The 27569-nt window shown below is 41.5% G+C and overlaps 1 protein-coding gene across 1 annotated transcript in view; it reads left to right on the forward strand.

Annotated features, from left to right (window-relative positions):
* The window catches only part of gli2a (GLI family zinc finger 2a), a 90880-nt gene extending 65505 nt beyond the window's left edge, over positions 1-25375 (forward strand). The window contains exons 5-14 of the mRNA XM_022202400.2: positions 1860-2072; positions 10918-11119; positions 11364-11559; positions 14439-14549; positions 15046-15186; positions 17236-17385; positions 18634-18798; positions 19308-19589; positions 20649-21015; positions 21255-25375. Of these exons, the coding sequence (XP_022058092.2) occupies positions 1860-2072; positions 10918-11119; positions 11364-11559; positions 14439-14549; positions 15046-15186; positions 17236-17385; positions 18634-18798; positions 19308-19589; positions 20649-21015; positions 21255-23572 (4145 nt within the window). The 3' untranslated portion in view covers positions 23573-25375. The remainder of the gene's footprint in view (positions 1-1859; positions 2073-10917; positions 11120-11363; positions 11560-14438; positions 14550-15045; positions 15187-17235; positions 17386-18633; positions 18799-19307; positions 19590-20648; positions 21016-21254) is intronic.
* The last annotated feature ends 2194 nt before the right edge of the window (positions 25376-27569 follow it).

Consider the following 27569-nt stretch of genomic DNA (forward strand, 5'->3'; position numbering starts at 1 on the left):
GTTTGTGAAACCCTAACCTCTTTAGGTATACTATTTAAATTGTTATAGCCTGCAGTGTAATTCTATATATGTCTTTCATTTATTTCTATCACAGTTGTAACATCTGGCACAGGCTTGAACACAAAAGAGGCAACAGCACAAGGAAAAAAAAGATTTTGTTGTCAAACAGGCAAACAGTAATTGTTAGACTTGAATCTATCCCACCAGTCACTGGGTGAGAGGTGGGGCACACCTTGGATAAGTTACGTCCAAGTTAGAGTCACCAGTTAACCTATCATGCATGTTTTTGAACTGGAGAAGGAGCACCCATTGAAAATGCTCACAGGCACAAGGAGAGAGGAGCTGTGCTTGGAAAGCATTTCTACTTTCTGCCAGTGTACCTTTATGTCTGATTGTACTGATTGATAGCCTAGCTGTTGCCTCTCTTGCCTTTGTGATCATAAGTAAGGTCACACACAGAAAAACACCCAGACAAAAAATTTTACTGTGCGAAGGTGGAAATGTGATCTGCCAGCCATGAAGAAACCAAAGGAGTATGCCTGGGTTGCTGCTGCGGCAGCACAAACACCCTGTCTGTGCACTGTTACAGCCATAGCGTAATAGTTTCTGATGGATCCAGACTTTTTGCTTTATGTGTGTGCATCTGTCTGTGCAGAGGGTAGAAGTGGGCTGTGGTTTGCGCCCCCCCGTTCCAAGTGATCCCAACCCCCACTTCCCACATGTTTCCATCAGCATGCATATTAATCCACCATCAGCCCACACCCCTGTCAGCTCCAAACACCCATATGCAGTGGGGGAAGAAGGGGGAGGAAGCAGGAAATGGCCAAAGGGGGACACAAGCCCAGTTAGATGTAGGAAAATCCATCTCTCACTCTTATAGTTCCTGACATTTTTAAATGTGGTTTTTTACTGGGTGCAGGTGTTAACACATTTTTACGTCAGTATTACTTTTGCTCCTGCAGAGTTTAAGGCTTCCTCAGTATTATGACTGTGGAGGTGTGTTTGTGCATCCGTGTGCACCTGCACCCTGTGTATGACTTCAACCTGCCAAACATAATGCATACACAACACTAGAGTGTTCTAATGATGTGATATTCCACATTCCTAAGTAGCCCCCCTCTGTTGCCCCTCGCAGTCTCTTGTTCTGCTTCTTTTACTCTCTAGAGAAATTTTCCCATAACTCAGCAAGCCTCAAAGACATCAGACGTCTTTTATCAAAAGCCACATGCCCCAGGGCCATGGAGGCAAGCACAAATTTTCGAATCTGTAATACAAGGCACTTGTCTCCTCTGTTGAATCCTCCTTGTAACCTTACTGTTCTTGCAAATGTTCTATGAATGTATTACTTAATCACAGGAAAACAAAATCAAAATGTATTTCAATCAGTTCCTCTGACTTGTCAAGATTAATTTAGCGTCATACACAGTGATATAGTGACCTTCACACTGAAGGATGAGCAAGAATTATAACAGTTTCTTTTCGCGGCGACAATATTACGCTATGGCTGTCACTGACTTTTTTGTTCAGCCTGACGTACTGCATAAAGCACCAAATTTGGTAGCTGTAGGTAAAACGTGCTGCCCGTAGGAAAGTGTAGGGGTCACTATTTTGCCTCACACCTCCACAGTTCCGATAAAATGTAAAATTTTTCGCCAGTTCTGGTGTGTGTGCAAAATTTCATAACCTTTTAAGCATGTTCAAGTCCCTAAAAAGGCCCTTGTTCTGTCAGTAAAAGAAAGAATAATAATTCCTTGCATTTCACCGTTCAGTGCTCGGACCCTAATTACAGGACAGGAATACATTGAGATGTGTTTTTATTTTTTATTTAAACCCATTGTCTCCTCATTTTTCTGATACAGTGACCCATGAACATTTGAAGGACCGGGCCCTGTTTAGTCTCCCCCCTCCACCACCAGGGGCCAACCCCACAGAATACTACCACCTGATGGCCAGTGCCAGCCAGAGAAGCCCCTATGGTGACCTGCTGATGCAGAGCGGTGCAGCAGCAGCAGCAGCAGCAGCAGCAGCAGCAGCTGCAGCTCATCTACCGGATTATATCAGCCCCGTGGATGGTAAGGAGAAGAATGCTTACTACATTTTCACTTGATAAAAATACATGTTTTCCTATGCCTAGCAATTTCTGAATATAATGGCCAGTCAAACAGTACATTTACAGTTAGAATTTGGTATTCATAATGTCACAGTTGAAGCATCAGTAGCAAAAAATTATCAGAAGACTACGGATTTGGGTGTCAATAGCAATTTATTCCACCTTCAGATTAATCAGAATCTGTTTAAATTGTTTATGAATAGACTCAGATTGATTTTTCAACACTTTTCTCCCAACAAATGCAGCATATTTAGGTTTTACTGGGAGATTTCAACCCCTGAAATTAACATGAAACTTTGACCCAGAACACAACCTCTTTCTTCATACCATCACCAAAGAGCTTGCTGAAAATAAACCCAAACCCTTTGGATATGTTGGTATTTCTTAAATGAAACTGAACTGAATTGAATTTATTTGAACCTTTAAAAGCTTACAGAACTACTGACATTAAATCCCATTGTGATATACAGACACATCATGCCACAAAGTTAAAACCACCTGCCTAACATTCTACTTGTCCCCTCGTGCCAACAGCTTTGACCCATTGGTACATGGACACTCGATCTCTTGAGGTGCCCTGTCATTACTGGCACAGTGCCAGACATGACAGGATATCCTATGGGTCCTGTGGGTTGCAGGGTGGGACCTGTGCAGATTCAGCATGGGACCTAGGGAGAAGTTAACATGCTGGAGTCTTAGTCATATTCCTCAAGTAATTCATGTGCAGTTTTGAAGTGTGGCAGGGTGCATAGTCCTGGTGGAGAAGGCTGCTGCTGTCTGGGAGTGCTCCTGTCATTATGAGGTGTGGTTGGTCTCCAACATTGTTGAGATGGGTGATACGTCAACATGTGAACATCTACATGCATGCCAGGGCCAGAAGTTTTCCAGCAGAGCATTACATTGTAGCACTTCACCTGTTCGTGGTTTTAATGTTGTGGATGATTAGTGAACATGTTAAAAATAATACCTACCATCATAGTAAAACAAAAGCACATACATGTCTTTCATCTCTGTTGTAAGAGAAACAGGCAGATTTTACAACCACCTTGTCCTTTGTTCTCAGCATCAGGCATGTTGATACCATCCTCTTATTCTTTCTCTTGACGCCTTTTCATGCAAGGGTTCCCCACATCAAAGCAAGTGATTTTCAGTCTTACACGCATGGGGGCGTTAGTTGAGGGTGCATAAGCACTAAAAGCCCCAAGGCCAGGAGCTCACAAAATCACGTTACCTCAGTCTCTTATTCTGATGGTGTTTCAGTGTGTATGTAGTGTTAATGTTTGTATTATGGATAACGTCCTACAAAAGTTGAGAGTAACCATAAAAGTGACAGCATGGAGGAAGTTTGAGTGTTTGAGCTCTTCACTCAAACTGATACTTTCATCTCTGCGCTGTATCTGCATCAGGCTGTTAAGGCAGGGATTAACCTAGCGGGCTGAAGATGCTGTCCACTTATTAGTAGGGATGAGGCCAGTTAATGCTGGTACACATACACATAGTGCCAGGCAAATTCTCACAAACTTGTACACATGTTTGCACACAAACTCACAGAGATCAGCCTGTTCTTTCATGCCAGTTAGAACCTTGGCACTATATCAAATTGACAGTCAGGCAACAGAACAGACACTTGATTTCAGCAGTGAAATAGCATCCAAGAAACTTTCAACCTTTATGAATAGGAAATAGAAAGTGAACAGAGCGGAAAACTGTCCGTGAAAGTTAGTCTTTTTTATGCCTGATAATCAAATACCCCACTTGGCACTGAGGCCCACTTCACTCCAGGAGCCCTCGCTCTTTCTTTCATTCCATCCAACCACCCAGCCAGGAAAAAAAAACTTTTGCTGCTGCAATGTCACACTCTCCAAAGACACTTATGAGCACTGCTCACGCACAGGTAGGAAAACACAACAGAGAGAAAGAAGTGAATCAGATACAGGATAGCTTTGCCATTAATATTTAAATGACCTCAATCACTTAGTAAAACACTGCAGTGCTGAAAAGTAGGAGTGAGAAATGGTTAGGGACTTTACAGAAACTGTTCACCATCTCTTTTTCTTCCCCTCCTTCTCCTTTTTCTCTTCTACCTCCAACCACCTCAGTGACCGCCGCTGTGCTGCCTTGCCCACACTTGTTTGGGGTGGTTGTTTGCTCACGAAGCCACAACCCCCACCTCCTCCACCCCCACTGCCTCCTTCAATGTAGAGTCCACACTAGCTGCCACAATTTCAGCAGCTTTTATTTAGTGTTCTACCGTCCAAGTAGTGATGTGGTCAAGTTTGGGCCACTCTGCCAATCTGGAGGCTCTTCCATCGCAGAATCCAGACACAGGGACCATACTGACCGAGGCAGCCAGCTAATGGTCATGGCGGGCAGCCTCAGTCTGAATCAAAGACTCTGTTTACTGCCAGAGGGAGGAGAAGGAGTCCCTCATCCCTTGCCGTTAGTTTTGGAAAGCAGCACAGATAAAGTCCATATTAAAAATCAATTTATGCACTAATATTCAACAGACCCACCGCAAGAACTGAGAGCCTTCAGTGAACCCATAGAATGTCTTCTCAACCATCTCCTCCTCCTACCCTGTTCCCTCTGGATAAGTGAATTGCACAGCTCTGGATTGAACCATGGAACACTGAACGCTGCTGTTAAAATGTGCTGGTAGGAAAGCTGTGGAAATGTGTCAGTAAAGGATTTTTGACAGGGCTACAGGTCTTTTTGGTCAACTTGAGAATTTCAGGTTTTACTATTGGTCATACCTCAAGCCAAACACTTCAACACAGGAATTTCTCACTAGAAAATGATGATGAAAACGTTTAAAGATGGTACTGCAATCCTGTAAGTTATCATTGGTGTCTATGGTGTCATATTACACATCAGTCACTGCCATTATCTGGATAGGGTAACTGACTGAGACTAAAAGGAGCAGACTGAGCTAAAATGACAAGAACTTATTTAACTTCATAAAGCTGTTGTTGAAAAACATAATTTCCAACAAGTCATGAAATCATGCTCTGTTTCTTGTTTTTCTTTAATTAGTAAAAGTTCAGCATTTGCTTTCTAAAAGAAAAAGTTGTTTCTTTATTCACTTCTTTAGTACAAACACATTCAGCCATGTTTTAAGCTGATTTGGGTGGTTTACTTTAAAAATGTTTTCTGATTTGCCAGTTACCTGTTCAAAAATATGGTCAGCAGCCTAATTCCATAAAAATAAGAATCACCAAAATCTGCTGACAGTGTATTTTTTATTACTTTCCTATATCCATAGCAACAAAAAACTCCACTAGAATTTGGTGGTAACTTTAATGATTACAGAGATTGCATTCTGTGTGTGAAACATCTATATGCACAATAACGTCACTACTGCAAATATTGACATGACATAAAAATGTTTCAGATTTTAGTAAACAGAGCAAACTTTTACAAAAAAAATACAAAGATATCCTGACAAGAATAGATTTAGGGTTAGGTTTAATGGAGAGGGTTAGGGTTAGAGTTAGTAGGGAATGTTAGGGTTAGGGAGGAGTCAACTTGAAGACAGAGTTAGGGTTAGGGGTTAACCTCTATGAAATAATTAACTTGCAGCTTCTAAACTGTGACTGTGTGTGACAGTTCATCTGTCTGATGTGAAGAAAAGTGCACAGTGTCATTGACCAATAAATCCATTAGATTAAGTAGGCACATTACCATTGCTTCTGTGCCATGTGCAAAAATGTGCACAACTTTGTCTCAACACATACAGATTGTGCTACTTTTTACTACTACATACAGGGCTGTCGCAATGAAGGAGTTTTGAGAGGTGGAGAAAAGCTCCTTCCAACATTAGTGAACAGACATTAAAATATGATGAGCATTAACACTGGTACACCATGATTACTGTAAGTGTACATAAAGTCACATTATGGTATTTCACATTGGGAGGCATTCAGAAGACTGTTTGTATATGAATGAACAGGTATGGAAGGGGTGGGTGGGCAGAGAAATATCAGAGTGGTTTGCGGGAAAACATTGAAGCTCCCACGACAAAAGCAGCAGCCAAAGTAAATGTCTGCCATCCTGAGGAAAAAGAGACTTTAGTGTTGATGCAGTGGTGGGAGTGAGGGAGATAGATTTGTGTACTGAGTTGGTGGTGGGGAGAGAGGGGAATTTAGGAGGGACTGGTCCCCTCAGACTGCATACACAAACACTTAACTATATGTTGGTTCATGAGCACATGGGTGGAAGTGTGTGCATAAACACGCTGGCAAACACAACGGCGGCTTTGGGCTGGACACTAGGGGCTCATAGAGGATTCGGCTCAAGCCTCCTCACTAATAAAATTTACAGTGTTAGTATTAGTGAGATTTAGCAGGTAAAATAAACATTCTGGGCTGGCTGTAGATGTGGAGGCCTTGGGCCCTGTTGGCACTATCTCACTGCATAACATATATTCTAAGTTTCAGCCTTAGCAATGCTAATTGAATTCTTTTGAATTGCGATTTATAATTAAAATCAACAAAATGTTCAGTCCTGATGTGCAGATAAACCTGAACTTGCACTTATCAACAAAATGCCCAGAAATGCACCCACCTCACAGTTCTTCTACCTTAAACAGTTATGTATTGTTTTAAAATAAACAATTATATTTCATTCTTCAAATTTAACAAATGAACATCAACAGAGCTTAAAACTGGTAAGAGAGGTCTGAGTAGCATCAATCAGTGACTTGTATCAGCTCTCAAACAGTTTTATCATTCAGGCAAGGCTTAGAAGCATAGTCTTGTTTGTTTCAAGTTTGTAAATGTTTTTGTCCTGTTATGTCTTGGTACTGTTTAAAGATAGTGCTTACATTGCCTGCAAATAGGCATTACCTTTTTAAGTATGCCATGTAGAAGAAATAAAATAACTTTGATGAAATACTGTGATTTTAAACTTACACTACTATTCAAAAGTTTGGGGTCCCCCAGGCAATTTCATGTTTTCCACGAAAACTTTAATCCATGTGTTAACATAATTGCACAAAGGTTTTCTAGTCATCAATTAGCCTTTCAACACGATTAGCTAACACAATGTAGCATTAGAACACAGGAGTGATCATTGCTGGAAATGGTCTCTGTACTCCTATGTAGATATTCCATTAAAAATCATCTGTTTCCAGCTAGAATAGTCATTTACCACATTAACAATGTCTGTACTGGATTTCTGATTAATTTAATGCTATCTTCATTGAAAAAGACTGCTTTTCTTTCAGAAATAATGACATTTCTAAGTGACTCCAAACTTTTGAACAGCAATGTACATTTGGTTAGTTTTCCTTACAGAATCATGTCACACATTATTAGCTTAAGTACTGTAGGAAAATTGAAACCACAGTAATTCTAGCTGTTTGCCATTTCTTCCTTTGATAAATAATGTGATTTTGATGATTTTAAAAACCCACCGGAGTTTGGATTTTACAGTGTAGGAACTGACAATGCACAGCTGCAAGCAAACTTTAAAAAAAAACTTACAATAAAATATCACACTATCAAATGCAGTAAGCTCCAGTCAAATGTTATCCAATGCCGTGTCTTGGCTCTGCTGCCTGTGGTCAGTCAGAGCAGATGCTATTTTTTCTGTGAGCAGAGACTGCTTGTTCACACATTCAAGGATGTTGGGAAGTTTGTATTTTTTACTTTAATTTTGAGATTTTATTGGCACTGAGCTGAGCTCTTGGCACTGTTTTTGCATCCAACTCAGCTCCATTCAGATGGCTCCTCTCTCTGTTGTTGTGTAACACTATTAGCTTCACTGTCTCACTTAACTGAAGAGGAGTATCTTAGAGAAATGTAGAAATTGGAATCGCTTTCATTCATAAAACAGCCATGAATACAAATTGGAACTTTCAGGTGTTCTTTTACTTAACCTTCAAAAGGCTTTCTTAAAGGTAAATACATCATTTTATTTTGCCTCCGTTTTGTAATCACTGTTGTTGGTTAATGCTACATCCAGTCTTTGCAGAGGCTTGCATGATCTCAGGTCGTGATGGCACTTCGTGCTAGCAGCTAGCTACTTCTAGGGATAAGCACACCCCTCCCTATAAAGTGCTTTCATTTTCCACAAAGCCATTTGTAAAAACAGCACAAGCAAATGCTGAAAATAATCACACACAAATACACACACATGCACATTCCTCACTCTGGTTCTTTTTTAATATTTTTTCTTTACTGTATCAGTGTGCACTGGAGTGCCTGTAATTATGCCTCTCTATATAAATCCAGATCCCACAATTACAACCATCCCATGGTTCAATCCCACAGAGCAATGGCGCACACATAGACACGCACTCATATATATACACACACATGCCATTTTACCACACACTGCTACGTCGCCTTGGCCTGTGCAACATCTGTTTTCTCACTCCCTGCCGGAACCTGCTCACTCTTTCAATTATAACCACCACCTATAAAACACTCCTTTACCAAGTGGTGAGAGTTATGTGTGCGCTTGTGTGAAATTTGTTCCAGGTAAAATTAGGTTAGATCAAGGACATCCATTGGAACAACACTGAGCTAAAAGAAATAAAAGCTTTTCTGCACCTTAGTGTTTGAAGGCTGAACAGTGTAGAAACTTTCAGCTTTGTTGCTGGAGGCATTACGAATTCTTTTGAGGTGAGCAAGATGTATAGACTGAAATGGTGGTTTAAAGGTGGAGGTAGAGGGTGGTGTTGTGGGCACCATGCCCAGAGGGGTGAAGCAGGCACCAGTCTACCAGGCCACCAGATTGTGAGGCCTGTTTCCTGCGTTCTGAAGGGAATTATTAATACAAATATTTCCTGTTAAATATATTACCAAGTTCACCTCATTATGAAAAAAATAGCAAATTGTAACGGAAGGAGCGGTGTTTTTCTTATTAGAATGAGCTCTTTATTCATGATGACCAACATCTTTTTTTGTCCCTTCCTTCTGCCTCCCTCCTTTACTTCATTCTCACCCCTCTACGTGGTTAACAAAAGATGACACATTAATTATGCTTAAAGAGACGAATTCCCAAAGTCTTGATATTTTCAAGCCACTAACTGCTCTATTTGCCATCTGAAGTTCCCGGGGGCCCTTTAACTGAGTCCATATGCATGTGCTTTACGACTCACCACCTCCAAACATAAGCTTTGGAAGTAGGACCCTGCTTTATGGCTGTAGGTCTGGCATGGTGATTATGGTGGTGCCTGCGTTCATTTGGCTTGAGGGGTTGTGACTTCTACCAGCAAAGAGTCAGGGATTGGCAACATATTGACAGCAGTGGAGTTGACATGCAGTAAATGTGTGTGTGTGTCGGGTCACTATGCATGTGCACAGGTGAGTTGTGATGGGCCTATTATGAGTTTCCTGCTTCTCGCGCCTCTGATGATGTCTGCTGTAAGTCCTAATTAAACATGTCCACAAACATGTACACTTGCTGTCCCTCACACTGGGAAACGGCATCTGTTGGTCCCAACCACTGGTCAGTCCTGGTCTCTGTCTGAGTAAGAGCTACATGTCTCAGAAGTTTAAAGGAATGATAAACTATTATACGTATTTTTAAAAAACATAGTCTTCTCTTTAAATTCATGGGAAAGCAGTCAACACGTCATTTTTTTGTGCTCTTTTTTTTTTTACTAGAACCTTAAAAAATAGTGTAAGAACCAGGTTTAGCAGGAGGCCATGAACTCTACCTTTGAGTCAGCCTTGTTCTTTTTTAATGGTATTCTGAAATCAATTTGTTTAAATTGCCTCCATTTAACTTGCCCAAGTACAACAGTCTTAAAGAGATTGCTATCACAGTAATTACTAAGAATGATTGGGCCGATTCATTATGCACAAGAGGATGCGAATGTTAAATAGGGGAGCTGTGTGTGAGAAAGATGCAGCAGATAGAGTGTGGCCTGGCATAGCAGTGACCTCCACTAGAATGCTTGCAGCTGAACATTTCTTCAAACATACTTCTGGATAACTGCTGGTTTCTGTTGAGGCCAGACTGACTTTTCAAAATCAGGATCAGATAACTTTTTAAATTCCTACAGAGCAATTGTTTTGTAACAGTTGTTCAACGTTGTGAAAGTTGTAAAATTATACAAGAATACAGTAAACAAAATAGAAGAAGTACTGGACTGCACAGTCTGAACTGTCTTGCTAACAGTTTGGATAACATTACATGCAATTGAGGGATTTGCAGAGGGAGATGTGTAAACAAACTGTAGATGTAGGGATGTAGTCCCACTGGTAACACTTCAGTATGTGGGCTACAGAAGCCACTAGGGTTTAACATGATGAACTGGGCCTTGGTGGAATTAATTCCAGTAATAAATTGCTGGTCAGCATTTTGAAGAGCATCAGTAAAAAAAAATTAAATTAAAAAGAAAAATGCCCTTTTTGGTCCTTAAAGAAATTTAACTTCTCAAATTAAAGTCAAACAACATCAAGAACCAAAAAAAACATCCAGTCTGTTTTTCACTATAGCTGTTAGAATTGCGATGACCTGAATGACTGAGAATCTATACATCCTGCAGATCAACTGTATAAAGAGATAACAATGTGATGAAAAACAGTAGAACTAGTCTCTCATCCAGCCATCCAAGCAGAAGAAGAAAATAAGTTTAAAAATCTGAAGGCAAACAGGAACAGTTTTGTCAGGCTGCATATCTCAATTTCACATCAGTTCTTCAATCTAGTTAACAGTGAGACAAGGCATAAGATCACATTCAGATATGTTTCTATGGAGCTGCTTCCTTTTGAAGTCACATGTCTACATTGGTGGAAAAATGTCAAAGATCAAATTTCCAAATGGCTGACTTTGCTGTTATTGTTTGTGTCCAGTATCCCGTTTTTCCAGCCCAAGGCTGACGCCTCGACTGAGCAGGAAGCGGGCACTGTCTATCTCACCGCTGTCAGATGCGAGCATTGACTTGCAGACCATGATCCGCACCTCACCCAACTCCTTAGTGGCCTACATCAACAACTCCCGCTCCAGCTCAGCTGCCAGCAGCTCCTATGGGCACCTTTCAGTTGGAGGGATCAGGTATGTACTCAGTGTGTATGTATGTTATTTAACAAACACATAGACACTTGAGCATTGCAGTACATCTGATTTTGATCAGCATATCTGTCAGTAGGACTATAAGAATACAAACTGTTGTGTTTTGCAACTGACAGTTGGGTGAAATTACAATTTACGTAACTGATTTATAGCAGTCCTACTGCAGGTTTAGTTTGTGTATTAGACAAAAATCTCCATCTAACATTTCCTCTCTCTTCACACGCAGCCCCACATTCAGCTTTCCGCATCCCATCAACCCAGTTGCGTACCAGCAGCTACTGTCTCAGCAGAGGGGTCTCAATGCCTTCGGCCACACACCTCCTCTCATTCAACCGTCGGCGTCGTCTTTCTCTGCTCGTCAGCACCCCCTCAATGCTTCACCTATGGCCACCCACAACACGTCCAACTCTGAGCCAAACCAGGTAGGAATTTGAGTACACTTGTATGATACAGATTTAAGTTTCACTTCATATCTCATTTCAGTGAATGTGTCCAACAGTCTTTTGCAAAGTAATTTTTTTTGCAAAAGACCAAATTAATTAATTAATAATTTATAGTAACTGCCTTCTCCTGCTGACTACCAGTCTGGCTGTGAGTGGTAGCAGTCCACTGCACCAATGCAGTTTTCTCATAGGTGCTCAGGATTTGTTTAAATGAAGCCAAACTAACTTAGGATGTATACCTATAGGCCACAACAGAATTATACACAAAACTATTTGCCTTAAGAATCAGTTTAAAAAATGAACTGATGTGTTTCTCAAATGTTCTTTGAAATTATTTTAGAACAAAGGTCAGGTGAAAGTAAAGTGAGCAATACTAATTTAACAGACTTTAGTCAAAATCAGTGAATCTCTCTTCATGGTCCACTGGCTATCTGTCCTGTGTGTGCTGAAGAAACATGCTGTCTTTGCACACAGCCATGGCCAGCATGACCTTTGCATATTAATTGTATTGCACTCTCAAAGTAAGACGAGAGATAAATCTGGCACATTCAATCTATTTAAATATGGTATGTGTCAACAGTCTTCCTCCAGAATCAGGTTCCACCTTTAATCAGCCTTAAGGGCTAATTAGACTGTGACTGCACCTAATATGAGAAAAAGAATGACACTTGGATTCAGACAATAGTGGACAGTATTTGCCTGGTCTGTGACATCCTAATATATTTGTCGGATGTGAATTCAGGTGTGAAAGGTTGTGTCACAACCATTTGGTTACTTTTCCATTTCCATTGCTCCTAACCATGACAGTGTCTTTACTGTGGCCTAGTGTCTACCTGGTACCCTTTGCTGTCCAGGCGAATTCTACAGTGATGAGTGATGAGTAATAAAGAGAGGCGGAGAGATGCCTCTTCTTCGTGAACAGTACACTCAGTCATAAATATATTAAAAATGCTGCACATTCATTTTCATTTCTGATTTTGCAAAACACACAAACACACACATACATTTTTTTCATCTTTACCAACCCACATTTAGTTCATTTTACCGTTGCCCATACCTGTGAATTTTTATAAGACATAGAAATCAATGTAACACATAAATGGAAAAAAAACCAAAGATCTAAAATGGACTGTCTAAGGGAAAAGACAAATACTCAATGGGCAATCAAGCTGAAAATAATGTATTTTACTGCTCTGTAGGCTCTGTCAGATGTAACTTCCTACTTAGCATTATAACTATCATTAAGCAGCAGTTAGAGATGCCCAGGACCAATGATTCCCATTACTGTTAAATGTATTATTTTTTAGGTTTATCTAAAAGTGATTAAAAATTGGTCATAGCTTTTTCCGACAACTAATCCTAAACACATGATAGCAAACTGACAAACACATTTGAGGAGCTGGAACCAGCAGGTGAATTTTTGTCATGAATGAAATATTTTTGTAATGTAGTCTTAGGTCTGAAATATGCAGAAGCCTGTTGTATCCACTGCAGGTTGATAAAGAGAGTGAATCAGTGATATATTTGCACCTTATTGCATTTGCTCCTTCACACACACAAACGGTGGCACACTCCCATCCACACACATAAGCAAACACACATTCAGCTTTATTTCAACAGTGATCAGAACCATATTTCCCTTTTGGTTCCCAGCCAGCTGAATGAATCATCAAGGCCCCCAGAAATGCACCCTGAAGTATAGCGTCTGGGTGGGATTAGAAGATTCCTTTCCGATTTTGGACCCTCTCCAATGAACTTCAATACACACACACACACGCACACACACACGCACACACACACACACACATGTTTGTACTTCTATCTTAGTGAGGACATCCATAGGCGTAATGCATTTCCTAGAGCCTTACCCTAACCTTAACCATCACAACTGATTGCCTAAACTTAATCCTTACCCTAACCCTAACCAAACCTCAATTCATACCTGTTCTCTAAAAACAAGTCTTCACCCTCAAACATGGCTGTTTCAAAGTGAGGACCGGCCAAAATGTCCTCACTTTGTAAAAATGTCCTCACTTTGATAGTTAAATGCAGAAAATGGTTCTCACAATGTAGCAAGTACAAGTACACACACACACACACACACACACACACACACACACACACACACACACACACACACACACACACACACACACACACACACACACACACACATACACTTACTTCCTTCTTTCCATCTCCATTAGCTCTTAACAGGCCTTCTGAGTCTTTGTCTTTCTGTTGTGTTCAGAATGAGTCGGCAGATCAAAGACACACACACGCACTCACACACCCTCCCCGAACCCCGACCCTGCGTCCTCCCCAATCCATAGTGAGGGTAATAACTCCTCTTCTTTCATATTTCCTTGTGGCTTTGGCGATCATAAAGCAGTCTAAACTGTTTAGTCTCGGCAGCGGGTCCTAGTCTGACTTATGGACTGCGGTGCCTGGCGCAACCAAGACTCTTCACATCTCATTGCAGTGAAGTTTAAAAAAAAAAGCACGTTAGTTTTGTGACTTAGAGATCTGATTTCCAGTTGCTGCTCCCTGTGGTGTGAAAAGCAGCAGTGCAACTCAGTGGAATCTGGTGGTTTAATTCATTGAGTGATTGTTTAAATAAATAGGTGAGTGAGTGGGAGGACTAATGAATGTATGGATGGATGAATGGTGAGATTGTTGGGATTTATGAAGTGATTGGATGATAGATTATGAATGAGTGGGTTGCTAGGTGGGGAAATGGGTGCATGGTTGAGAACCACAAGGTTGTGCCTCCTTTTTGCTTTCAGGAACTTATATTCGCTGCGGTAAAAACACGTGTCCCTAAACTCTCCCTCTGGTCTGATGTTGGTGTCTTTAAGAATGCCAGTGGAGACCCAGCAGTGAGCAGCACAGTCAACCCATTGACTACCAAGAGGTCAAAGGTTAAGACTGAAGCAGAGGGTCCACTGCCTATTTCACCATCCTCTCAGGTGAGCGAAAATAGATGACATAAGTAGACATTCAAAAATTCTGTTCAGCTCACCAGCAGTGGTTAAAGATTTGAGTTGTTTGATCAGCAACAACCTTCAGAAAACCCTAAACAATACCAGACATTTTTTCTTACTTAGCTTTCTCTGTCTGCTCTAGCTGCTTACGGAGGGACAGTAGCCCTGGTTTTAAATGTAATCACTAATTTGGCTCTAATTGATTATAGGTAGTGATTAAAAATGCCGCTTTAATCAGTGTGTCACACAATTAGAACAAGTAACGACTCTTATTGTCATTACGATTAGGAAGCAGATAAGATAAGAGAGAGAAAATAGTACAGAATGTGTCTTTACATATTGATCACAGATCTGGGTAAACGATTCTGTCTGTGTTTGCAAAGTTTTATTCCAGTCATTTATACACTTTAACTGTTACAAATAAAGTGTCCATACCGTTTGTTAGCCCCTTCTGACAAAGTGCTGTACTATGTTCATCCAGGACCATGGCGGGGGGATCTTGGACCTGAGTGAAGATCTGGATAAAGATGAGTGCAAACAGGAGCCCGAGGCCATATATGAGACCAACTGCCACTGGGAGGGCTGTTCCAAGGAGTATGACACCCAGGACCAGCTTGTCCATGTGAGTGCCACGTTGGTGACAATATGGCTGTTGTATAGTTTTATCACAGGCTCAGTTGTATTTTAACTAATAGAGTATATAAACACTTACCTGAAGGTGACACTGGGAAAGCAACCAATGTCACTTTTGGGTTCAGTGTCATGTCTTTTACAGATATGACTGACCATGATAGTCTGGATGCCAATCATGTCACTAGAATTATTAATTTTCTTTGCTGTTGTGAAAGTAATTTCAAAATTATGCCACTGGAGCTACTGCACTTTGATGTACACAAAGTGAATAGTACAAACAACTCTTCTGCTCCTCATTAAATCCATGCTGATTAAGTCTGGTCAGAAAGCCGTCCAATGACTGATCCTTTCCTGTTGGGTTGACACGCACTCTAATGAGCCTTCCAGCTCTCGCCAAATTCCAGCCAGAGCTCTGCAGCTGTGCCCCCTCCCCACAAACCCTTCAGCCCTGTGAACCCTAACCCCTACCCTCTCACTCCCAACAACACTCCCAACCACTGAAGCCCAGAAGGCTGGCCATAAATCCATTGTCATGCCAACTACTCTGAAGTTATAGAGCCTTATGCTCCACCTTTTTCCAGGCCAACTTCTCTTCTTGCTTTCTGCTTTCTGAGTGGCTGTCATTCACCTCAGCACAGTGGTAGGAAGGGCACATGTCAGGTCCACAAACACCGAGACCCATGGGTGGAGATGGACAGGTCGCTGTGGGCTGCTAGAAGTCAGGACCAGAGTTACCTTTAGGAACTATTGCCCCAGCTCCAGCTCCCTAACCACAAACTCTGTGAGAGCTTGCCAGCATCAGTGAGGGGACTAACAGAGGTGGTTGTGGTTTGATTGTGGGTGTAGATGGACAATGTGAGACCAGCAATTTTTTAAATCCTCACTGGACATGGTGTTTTTAAAGTTTCTTCTCTCTATAAACTTTATAAAATCCAATCAGAAATCCGTGAGTTTAGTTTAATACTTTTTTTCTTGAATGGTTCCTGACAACATCTCCCTTAGCATGTCAGATTTCGTAACAAGTCTCACAATATCAAAAAAAATAAGAAAATACACACACCTATGGGTTTTTCTGGTTTCTGTTGGACCAAAGTAATCCTTTTTCAATAGCCCCCAACTTAGGGATTCATAGTAGTGTGTAACCTGAAAATAGAGACCTGTGCTTGGGCCACACACTTGTTTCCATTTCTCTCCTCCTTCACCCAAAATAGATCTCAGCAGAATTTGCCAACCACAGAGCTTTTCACTGGTGAAGCAGTGGTCACATAAGTGAAGCATTGTGGGCTTGGATGTCCTCAGGAAATTAAGTGGTTGCTCCGGTTGTGTGGATATTTGCATGTGGTGCAAGTTTTGAAATGTGTCCGTTCAGAAACATCATGTGTGTACAGCAAGCATGTTTGCTGTATAAAAGGTTTGAGTTTGTTTCATACGACTCGTGTCAGAGGACTGGATTAAAGTTTTTCAGGTGCGTCCTTACAAGAAAAAATAATTTCATATTATTTGGTTTCTTTTCGTTTCTCACATAATTCATGCCAGTGCTGTCTAATTTGTGTCAAACTCCTATACAAGCTGATGTAAAATTTAAGTGCACATTAAAACATCTCACAAGAAACTTTTCATTGCTCCAACCAATTTCCTGATGCGTCACAAGTAAGGAGAATAGAAGATAAAGGTGGTCACAAAATCCTCTTCCTGATCATTTTTATGAGAATCCAGAGAAGCTGATCTTCCTAGAAAAATGGTAACACAAACACACACAGCCTGAAAAAGCAGTCATTTATCGGTTTTGTTTCCTATTGACGGAGGCATTGTAACTGTCATTTATGATGGAAAGCTCACAATGTGAGTGCATGATGGCACATGCATGGACATATAAAAGAGGGAGCATCTTCTGGTGAGGAAAAAAATGCATGAATCTGCTGACTCACACACACACACTTGGTATATAGTCACAGTGTTTTCACATGTGTTGGTATCACAGACGGACGTGTGTTCAGATACATTGTGATGACTGACTAGAAGTGATATGTCTCCTCAGCACATCAACAATGATCACATCCACGGTGAGAAGAAGGAGTTTGTGTGTCGCTGGGAGGAGTGTTCACGGGAGCAGAAGCCTTTCAAGGCCCAGTACATGTTGGTGGTCCACATGAGAAGACATACGGGAGAGAAGCCGCATAAATGCACAGTAAGAACTTCATATTCTGGTAAAATCCTGTGATAACTGCCTGGTTATCTGACTGACTAAACACAGGATTGTCTGACTCACTGTCTAGCTGAAAACTGTATTTAAGGCAGTACTTCAGTAACTTAGTATTACTCTTCCTTTAAGTTAATAAAAACTACATTCACCACAATGCAGACAGCAGCGTGCTTTCTCGTATTTGCCAGCATTTCTGCTGGGCCACAGCAGAAAATACACAATTGTACACATATACACACTCAGTAGTACTGGACATGACTGACAAAAGGAACTTCATGTGAAAAATCTTTGGAATGTCCCTTTAACTGACTGCTGAGCTGATTATTTAACTAATACTAATGCAAATAGAAGTTAGATGTTACTTGGCCACATTAGCAGCTAGACAGTCTCATCCCTACACTCCTGCTCTTTGCCTCTGAAAGAATATACTCACTAAAAAGTTCATGTGATTTTCTTGTGCATATACTTGCCACCAGTGATATTTCAGTGTTGATACAGTAAATCATGGGGTTTCACTGAAGCCTTTATTTTCTGTGTGAAGATCAAATTAGGGGGCTGTTTGCTTGGCTTCAAAGCTCAATCACAGGCTCTTGTGAATGCATTAAAACAGATGACTTGTGAAGGAGAGAGTTAGGAAAGTTGATTGACAGCGTGGGCGTATAATTAAAATCTGCAGACAAGCAGGGGGCCGTGGGTCCTTATTAAGACCAAGCCGTATATTCTGTGCACAAATCCCACATGCATCTTCTGATAACACTGACTCCCCTTTACTCTTGTCTTTAAAGGGAGAATCTTCTGACTTTTTCATCCCCTTTCTGAGCTTCTCTTATTTGATTCTCTTTTAATTTCAAAGTCAATTACACTCACAATGACTGCTCAGAAGGAATACCAAATTATAGCTTGTACAGTACAAGTGAATACAAAGGCTAAACACAGACTTCTCTTTGTCTCAACAAAGCACACCAGACAAAGAGCTCTACCACACCTCACACTTAGTTTAGATATTTCACATAATAGCCCTTTTTTACCAAAGTGTAGCAGGGCTTTGCTTTTGTGTGGCGCTCCACAGTAGGTGGGCAAGAGTCCAAAAGTAGATTACATTTAAAAACTGAAACACACAGGGCTTTTTTGTTGTTGTTACCCGTCTCTTTCTCTGCCCAGCTGCAGACAAAATAACACGGCACTCAAGCAGTCAGCCTCACGTTCCATTTGTCTGTCTGTCTGTTCTTTCAGTTTGAGGGCTGCTCCAAAGCTTACTCTCGCCTGGAGAACCTCAAGACCCACCTCAGGTCCCACACTGGGGAGAAGCCTTATGTGTGTGAGCATGAAGGCTGCAATAAGGCCTTCTCCAATGCCTCAGATCGGGCTAAGCACCAAAACCGCACACATTCAAATGAGGTATGTTCACACACACACACACACACACACACACACACACACACACACACACACACACACACACACACACACACACACACACACACACACACACACACACACACACACACACACACACACACACACACACACACACACACACACACAGAGAGAGAGAGAGAGAGAGAGAGAGAGAGAGAGAGAGAGAGATATTGATTGATTGATTGATTGATTGATTGATTGATTGATTGGCAGGATTTCATGCATTTGATCTGATTTCATTCACCAGAATCATCACTTTTGAGGTCTTCACATTTGTTCTATTTTCTGTTTAAGAGTTGCATAATGGAATCACAAAAAAGCTGTCACTGCTGTATTTCTGTGGTGATTTATGCAGGCCTCACATAGGACAATCTGAAAAGTCTGACGATGAACTTTTTTATTGCATGCTAATATTTTCCATCCACATCTGAAGAGAGTCAAAATTCCTTTCTTCCGCAATAAGAATCGTGTTAAATCCCTTTTGGCAGAAACCATATGTGTGTAAAATCCCGGGCTGTACCAAACGCTACACGGACCCAAGCTCTCTCAGGAAGCATGTAAAGACAGTCCATGGACCCGAAGCTCACGTCACCAAGAAACAGCGAAGTGACGCTCCTCCTAGACTACAGCCACCCAAAGGCAACGGGGAGAATGAGGCAAATTCCAAGCATGGTGCAAGAGGCGTGGATGGCAAAATTGAAGCAAACAACACCTCTAGAGGAGTGGAAGACTGCTTGCAGGTCAAATCTATCAAGACGGAGAATTCAGTGGTGAGCCCAGCCATATATAATAATCAGTTTCACCAGTTAATGTAACATGATCATGATTTTGAATTCATGGCATTGTATGTTGTTAAGAAGCCAACAATAACCTGAACTTCAATTTTCTTACAGTTTTCTACTTTACTAACATTGCTTTGAAGCTAAATGTTTTCTGCTGTTACTGCCTGCGTCCCTTCTAACCCACTCTCTGGTTGTGCTTGAACTTGCTTATCTCTTTCCCTTAAAACCTTCCTAATGGACAGACTTCACTGAGGTGAGCACCCAAACTGTCTCACTGTCTTTTTACAGCTCAGCATGGGAAATGTGTCATGTTTCATGCTACATCACTGCATTCCTGCATAACGAAATTGGACTAGGAGTGCATGATTATCCATTTTAACATATGTAAAATGTGCTGCATTATATAAGATACAAACATTATTCCGCACACAGTCTTGTGCTGTCATTAAACTGTATTTTTCTGTCCACGAGATCAGCAACCCATGATAGAAGTCATTGTCACATTAATATTCAAAAGCTGGGACTGTCTAAGCATGGGTGCTGAACAAGTACTGCTACCATCGTGCTGTGATCAAGACTTTAGTTCATTTTAAATCAGAGTGAACTACTGTTGCTGCTGGACTGTTGCTCACAGAATGTGTTTCTTATTGTAAATAAATCAATCTATTCTATATTTAATGCAATTGTGGAATTATAGGCCTGCATTAGTTATTACAAAACACTATTACAATCTGAATTTTTTAACCATAGTAATTATTTAATAGTGAAGAATGCCTAATGGTGTTCTCTGAACTTGGCATGAGACTATAGTTTATATTTTTCCCTCATTTATATTCATTTTTAATTTTTAATTTCACTTACTTTTTATCCCCTTTTTGTTTTTCTTCACATCATATATTCAAAGAGCAAATTGATGTGAGTGTTACTTTTGGCAGAATATTTATTCACTACTGGAAAATTGAATGATGAACCCCTTTCATTTAGAATCAACCTGCTATAATTTGATTCACTACGCTTATTGAATTCCTGATTGCTGTCCCGTTCCAGACATATCAGTCCAGTCCTGGCGGCCACTCGTCATGTAGCAGTGAGCCGTCACCTCTTAGCAGTGCCAACAACAACGACAGTGGGGTAGAGATGGCCATGCACAGCGGGGGCAGCTTCGGGGACATCAGTGCGCAGGATGAGTGCCCCATGGTTGACTCCACTGTTCCCACTGGGGGTCAGCAGGCTGGGGTGGGACTTCAACTGAGGAAAGCTGCAGGTCATGGTGGCGCAGTAACCATTAAGCTGGAAAACATAAAGAGGGAAAAGCTAAAGACAGTAAGGGACTCCTGCTCCTGGGTTAACTCGGCACCACAGCCGCCACAGGGACAACGCAACAGCATGAAACTGCCTCCCATACCTGCAGTCGGTAAGCAGAAACTGCTGAGGAAATCTTTTTGCTGTCATGTTTAAAAGGCTAAGTGCTCTACTGTACAATGAAGGTTGAAGATGGCGAGTGTCATCTCCATAGTAGAGCAAGTCCAAATGGAGAAACAGCCATCATCAGTAATGCTCAGTCTGTAATTGCAAACTATTATGTATACGGTATATGCCATAAGTTGTTGTCCTTATGTAATAATGTTTCTTTTTATCATTCTTCTCTGCCAGGTTCCCTGCTTGAAAGCTCCAACATAATGAGCAACTTGAGTGGTTCGTACCCTAGCCAACGCATGGGTGACCTATCTTCATGTGAGGTAACACTGCTGAACCAGCTAAATGAGCGCCGTGACAGCACCACCAGCACCATCAGCTCAGCTTACACCTTGAGTCGGCGTTCCTCCGGTATTTCACCCTGTTATTCCAGCCGTCGCTCCAGTGAGGCATCTCAGTTTGGTGCTAACCGCCACAACAATATCAGTTCAGCTGACTCCTATGACCCAATCTCCACTGATTTGTCTCGCCGCTCCAGTGAAGCCAGCCATTGTGGGGGTGGGGGGGTAAGTGGAGGTGGCGGAGGAGGCCTTCCAAGTCTCCTCAGTCTTACGCCAGCTCAGCATTATCGGCTCAAGGCAAAGTACGCTGCTGCCATTGGCGGAGCTCCACCTACTCCTCTTCCCAATATGGATCGAATGAGCCTGAGGACACGCATGGCCCTCTACAGTGACTCCCAAGAAGGCTCTTCACACTCATTTCATCAGCCACCATGTGGAACTGTGCCCAGGCGATGCAGTGATATTGGATATGGCACGCAGAGCATGATGCCCCATGAAGTGCCCAACAACCTTCCACGTCGTGCCAGTGACCCAGTGCGCCGTCCCTCACTGGACCCTCTGTCCTTTCCCAGGGTGCAGCGCTATAATAGCATGAATAGTATGAACCCCATGAACACTGCATCCGCTGCAGAACGCCACCAGTCACTGGCTATGCAGGGTTATACTCGTTCTGATGGAAGCCTGCAACGTTACCCATTTGCTCCCAGACCACCTAGCATTTCTGAGAATGTTGCCATGGAGAACATGGCAGTTGATGGAATAATGGTTGGGGGTGAGCAAAGTGGAGAGGAGGATATGGTGCTTCCAGATGATGTGGTGCAATACCTCAGGTCACAGAATTCGGGCCCATCAGGTCACAACTTGGGGCAAGTTGACAATAATTCCAACAATCAGACTCAGGGCTACCAGATAGGTGTGACCCCGCCAGCATCATTATATGCGCAGAGAAGGATGGCCATGGTGGATGCCACCATGTCTCACTCCAATCAGGACATGCCGTCCTGCCAGATTGGTCCCGGTGTCTCACAGCAGCCCTTTTCGCCCCCATCAGACAACATGAAAAAGAATAACATGCCAGTGCAGTGGAATGAGGTGAGCTCAGGTACAGTGGATGCCACAACCAAACTCTCCAAACAACAGCAGCATCCTCTTAGGGAGAACCTAGCTGTTGTGCAGCAGAGGCACAACTTTGGGTCCTTCCAGGCGCAAAGTCAGGGTCTGAGCAGCAACCAGCAGGTTGTGCCTATGAGCCAGAATATATCTATGCAGGGGTTTGCCAACTATAGCAGCCAGAGGCTGATGAACATGTCCCTCCAGCAGTATCAGCAACAGAGGCAGTGCAACAATGTGAATTTTAATGCGCAAATGAGTCCTCAGCAAGGATATGGCCAAGAGGCAATCCCAAATACTATATCTGGAAGCACTAGCATGAGACCTACCCGCAACAACATGGCAGATTCAGAATTGCAAAATTACAGAGCGAGAACACAGACTGATGGGTTTTCTCATATGAACCAAGTGGATCAGCAGAACTACAATGTTCCCTCCCAGCAGCAGTACAGTATCCAAAATGGAGGGAGAGGAATGTTACAACCCAGACCCCCCACAGAGCCCAAGTCTGTTGCCAGACAACACACGGGGTCGAACATGACTGAACAGAGCCACATCTCCAAGTCTTCTGATTTGAGCCCCAGTCATGGTAATGACACCTCTGAGGCAAGTCCAAAGAGACCAAGTGGGTCAGTGGCCCACAACAGCAACTCAGAAAATCAGAACTCTGCTGTGTTTTACGCAGGTCAGATTCATATGTTTGAGCCAACCTCTGTTAGCTATGATGCCCCCATGTCCCCATGTGTCAGCCAGGCTCCTGCCAGCAACAACAATGTTGCAGCCAACATGGCTTCACCAGGAGTCAACCAGGTCTCCAGTAGTACAGTGGATTCGTCCACTGCTGGATCTGCGGGCACAGAGCATGCCCAGATTGACTTTGACACCATGCTTGATGATGGGGACCACTCCAGCCTAATGTCAGGCACCCTGAGTCCTGGCCTTCTGCAGAGCCTCTCTCAGAGTTCCTCACGTCTCACCACCCCCCGCAACTCTGTCACCCTTGCGTCTGTACCAGCAGGGATTGGCAACATGGCCATTGGTGATATGAACTCAATGCTCACAGCCTTAGCTGAAGAAAGCAAGTTTCTCAATATGATAAGCTGAGAGCAATTAAACTTGTCAACCCTTCTTACCATGTCTGTCAGGAACATGTGGACAAGACAAGAACGCACTGATTGTACAATGCAAACATGGCTATTTCATACACTTGGTCTTCATTGTCCATTGTAATATGCTTATCTTGTAATATTTGCTTCAGATTATAATATGTTACTTTAAAAAAGTTAATAGTAAATATAGCTAGGGTTAAGGACCATTTTCTATCATCATTTGTTAAAAAAAGCCATACTTTTTAGCTTCAAATCTATGATAGCCCAGGGTAATATAAATGTATCAAACACAATTGCCATTCAGTATTTGCTGGTGTAATAGGCCTTTACAAAGTGGTGCACTGACAACAGTTCACATAGTGCCTTGCTAAGGACATCAAGGTTGAGTATCTGAGTACATCATGAAAATACACTTACCAGGAAATGGACATGACATGTAGATATCGGATAACATTTTCTCATGACAAACATTATGTGTGTAGATTTTACTGTGTGGTACTTGCTTTAAGTTATACTATAGACTTTTGGTGTTGAAACTAGGGCTGTCAAAGTTACACTGACATATGGACACTTCCTATTAGTTCCAAAAAGGCAATGTGCTAACCTGGAACACACCTTGGAACACAATTGTATGCTATGAAAATTAATAAGAAATGTGCGCTCTTTTGGAACAAGGTCTGAAACATCATCACTTAGTCCAGATGGAAAAAGTGTACATTTTCTTCCAAACAAATTCTCAAAGAACTGCAGTTTAAGTTCATCACTGAATGGTCAAAGACACTCCAAGCACTGATATTATTGAACATAGTTCAAGCCAAACAACAAACTGTCATGTAGAAACTCATGCATGACCATCTAAAAGAAAAACTGTAAGCATAACTGCAGCCGCAGTTTATATATGCCCTTAATTCAGTGCTATTGTAGCGACCTGTCTTGTGCAAAACTTGTTTTGCATTGCTGAGTTTTAACTACCCCTAGAGTTTGGAATAAACAATTTTTATGTTAAACATAGTGAATGTGTATGTTTTTACTATTAAGTTCAATATGGAGTTAATCCATTTGACAAGAAATTTTTAACTAATTGCAATTCACAAAATTCAGTATGTGACAGCCCTAATTTAAACACATGGTTGTACAACATTATGATCCACAGATATTAAGTGCTTTTTGATCATGGCCAGAGCTCTTGGGGATGGCACTGTAAAGTCTGATTTCCTTTTTTGCCGACTGGATCAGAGACATTAGCTCTCTATGGTCCCATCTCACAAGGGTAAATGATTGAAAAGGACAAGGATATGCCTCTGTGTTAGTCCATCAGGGCGCATGAATCCATGTGTATCTGATGAGCAGCATTCTCTAAAAGAATATACAAGTACCTCTGTGCGTTCTCGGTAGAGATCCAGTCCTAATTAACACATTCATACCCCCTCACTGAATCCCACTACTCCCCAGGGTTCCAGTTGAACTGCGGAGTCCGGGAAGGGACTCAGACTTTGATAATAAAAAATCCTGTTATGGACAGGATCAGCAAAATAGGTCTGCAGATTCCTCAGTTTTGTTATGTTTGTTGAATTTCTAAGTAGCCTTTCGAATGTTTGTGTGAATGTTACCATCCACTTTTACTATGCTCAGTGTGTGTGTGTGTGTGTGTGTGTGTGTGTGTGTGTGTGTGTGTGTGTGTGTGTGTGTGTGTGTGTGTGTGTGTGTGTGTGTGTCTGTGTGTGTGTCTGTGTGTCTGTGTGTGTGTACATAGCTTTTGTACATTTCAAATAAACTATCTCCTTTTTTTCTGTTTAAATTCCTTCGTTATGTCTTCTTTGAAATCACGTGGTCTATGGTCCATGGAGGGCACATTAAAGCAAGGCTAGTATGTTCCAAGTGAAATCACATTTGCCATGTTCTCAGACTGCTGTGCTAGGGGGAACCCTGGTAAACACACTTTCCTGTGACCATACTGCATGTACGAATGCATAAACCAAACTATGTATGATATATATCCGAGTGACAAACTAAAGGAAAAACTTGAATATATGAGTGGAGAAGCATAGTACATTTAGGTGCTCCCACACAGGTAAACTTCATGTGAGAATAATGCAATTAATAGACAGTTACATTCTGTGAAATGTATAGAAATTCTGAGCAAGCTACGCTGATTTTGATTTCATGTGAAGAGGGCAAGAGGAGCTGATCTAAATGATTTTGAAAGAAAGTTCATTGGTGAGGAATGGATAGTAGGAATTGAAGTCACAAAGACTGCTCAGCTGACAACTAGTGTTTCAGTAGGAACAGGGATTAAAATGACATTTATATTAAGATCTAATGGGAAAGACATTAAAATAGGGCTGGAGATTCCTCCTTTAAAATTGTAGAGACTTGGAGAATAAATGTCACTAAGCACTGACGCTGTTCTGGCAGCACAAAGTGGCCCAGCACCTATTTTGTACATTGTTCCCCATCTGTACATCTGTAAATCTGATTTTATATATCTATATATGAAATATTGTTTAGATGGCTGGATGGATGGATGGATGGCTGGATGGATGGATGGATGGATGGATGGATAGATGGATAGATGGATAGATAGATAGATAGATAGATAGATAGATAGATAGATAGATAGATAGATAGATAGATAGATAGATAGACCACCAGTAAACTTGGGCAAGACAAATGTTGATTGGTTAAGGCTGCAGAGGATAGCAAACACCAGACCACTATGACAACAAAAAAATTTTAACACGCCATGTAAGCTGTACTGTTTATGTTTCAGTAAAGAGGAGCAATCTTTCTCTCTCCTCTTCATGTATCAGTGTCTTCTTTGCAGCTCTGCTAATAAAAAGATATTGTATTACTTTCTTAGGGGTGCTTTAATCCATGATTCTCCACCCTGCATATTGGAGCAAAGGGAAAAATCTTAAGTCTCAAAATTCAGGAGTGAAATGATACTTTGTACACTCAAAATGCATACAGAGCAGTTTCTAAAGTTAGATGGCATGCTATCCAAAATTAACAGAAGCAGGCTGTCCCCGAAGAAATAGGTCTAAAGGCAACATAAAGCAGGTAAAAAGAGAAAGAAAAAAAAGTGGCACAAGAATGGAGATGAAAAATCCTTGGGTAAAGAGTGAGCCACTGTAGAGAAGTATAGAACAAAGCCAGGCAGAGGTGGGCAGCATAAATGAGACTACATATTATGAATTGGGAGCATAAGAAAAGATGCAGAGTGCTAAAAGAAGAGAGAAAAAATTACTTTTAATCTGACAGCGTATTCAGCTGGGGACTGGCTAGAAGGAGAGTCCACTGATTGCTTTTGCCACTGGAATTCCTTATTCTCTTAGAGAGAGGTTGGGAGAAAAATAGCCCCAGGGTAAGTGTCTCACCAGTGAGAAGAGCAAGAGGTTAGTGAAGTAGAAATGGATGATTAGACAAAGCTCACAAATGAGGAGGGATGGTGTCCTCTGAAGCATACAGTTTCATACTGTAAACAGAGTAATAGAACACATAGTACAATGGAAAAGTACAGGGGTCCCCTGTTTTAGTCAAACAAAATGTGTTCTTTAAAGCAAAGACAGAGTAAGGACTTCATTGCCTCAGTTTGTAAAGTCGCATTGAACATTCTTGACTACTTGTAGTACTCAAGAAGATCAATAACTGATACTCAAAACTAATATGCATTTGCAGCAATAAATAATATCTTAGTGTCAAAGTTCAGAATAATAGATTTTTTTAAACAAAGACTATGATGAAATGTCTTTATTTGTTTATGTTTTATATACGTAACCCCCCAATTTTAAATACAAATCATGTTCTTATCTTATTGATCTAAGTCCAATATTAACTTTCTCTTGAGCTCAGTTTTGATTTCTTGACTGCTAAAACAGACACCAGGCTCTGAAGTTGCTATATGTTTTACTATGTGTACTTACTAGCCGTTAATTTCGCCTCAGAAAAAACCCAAGCAGTGAGTGAACAGATTCTGAGAAACTCAGAATAGT

Source organism: Acanthochromis polyacanthus, chromosome 21 (assembly GCF_021347895.1).
Source record: "Acanthochromis polyacanthus isolate Apoly-LR-REF ecotype Palm Island chromosome 21, KAUST_Apoly_ChrSc, whole genome shotgun sequence".
Classification (NCBI taxonomy): domain Eukaryota; kingdom Metazoa; phylum Chordata; class Actinopteri; family Pomacentridae; genus Acanthochromis; species Acanthochromis polyacanthus.